This window comes from Eimeria tenella, genomic scaffold (assembly GCF_000499545.2).
Source record: "Eimeria tenella Houghton genomic scaffold, Eth_scaff2075, whole genome shotgun sequence".
Taxonomy (NCBI): Eukaryota; Apicomplexa; class Conoidasida; order Eucoccidiorida; family Eimeriidae; genus Eimeria; species Eimeria tenella.
In genome coordinates, this window is record NW_013541919.1 from 300 (window position 1) to 1,202 (window position 903).

The 903-nt window shown below is 59.9% G+C and overlaps 1 protein-coding gene across 1 annotated transcript in view; it reads left to right on the plus strand.

Annotated features, from left to right (window-relative positions):
• Positions 1–98: 98 nt before the first annotated feature.
• The window catches only part of ETH_00036610 (regulator of chromosome condensation, putative), a gene marked incomplete at both ends in the record, with an annotated part of 1,459 nt that continues 654 nt past the window's right edge, over positions 99–903 (plus strand). The window contains 2 exons of the mRNA XM_013374477.1: positions 99–351; positions 603–703. Of these exons, the coding sequence (XP_013229931.1) occupies positions 99–351; positions 603–703 (354 nt within the window). The remainder of the gene's footprint in view (positions 352–602; positions 704–903) is intronic.

A 903-nucleotide genomic window follows, 5' to 3' on the forward strand; every position in this document is an offset into this window, starting at 1 on the left:
AGCAGCGCGAGCTGGTACGCCAGCAGCAGCAGCAGGAAGCAGCAACTTGTTTGGCTTCTCCGGACTTCGCCAAAGGCCAGCCTACTGGCCTTGTCTACATGTTTGGTTCTGGAGAACTTGAGCAAATTCCTTTTTTCAATCCCGAGGAAGAGGGCGGCGGCGAGGTCACGTTGCCGCGCCCCATCCCGCTGCAGCAGCAGCAGCAGCAGCAGCAAATGCAGGTCGTGAGGGCCTGCAGCGGGGCGCTGCACACTGTGCTGCTGCTCGCCGATGGCCGCTGCTGCTCCTTCGGGTGTAACGACGAGGGAGCTCTGGGCAGGCACTGCAAAGACGTGCCTCCAAATGAGCCAGGTACTTATTTGCTGCTGCTGCTGCAGCAGCAGCTGCTGCTGCTGCAGCTGTTGCAGCTGTTGCTGCAGCTGTCGCAGCTGCTGCTACAGTTGGTGCAGCTGCAGCTTCCGGCTGTCTTTCGTTTTCCAGCTGCAGTATGCAGCTGCCAGCTGGTGTTTGGCTGCTGCGTTCCGCAGCTTGCTTTCATGGATTCTGCTGCTCCTGCTGCTACTGCTGCTGCTACTACTGCTGCTGCTGCTGGGGCTTTGCAGGAGTGCTTGACCTGGCCGACGTTGCTGCTGTGGCTTGTGGGGACTCCCACTCTGCATTCTTGACGCGGCAGGGGGAGCTGCTGCTGTGCGGATCTTACCGGGTAAGGCCCAGAGCTGCAGCAGCAGCAGCAGCAGCAGCAGCAGCAATACCAGCAGCAGCACGGACAGCAGTTGGTCTAAGGCTTTGAACTGCGGCAAGTAGTAGACGTGGCACTGCCGATTCAAGTAAATGGCCCTGGAACGGCCGCTGCCTCTCATCTTGCTGCTGTTGTTGCTGCTGTTGCTGCTGCTGCTGCTGCTG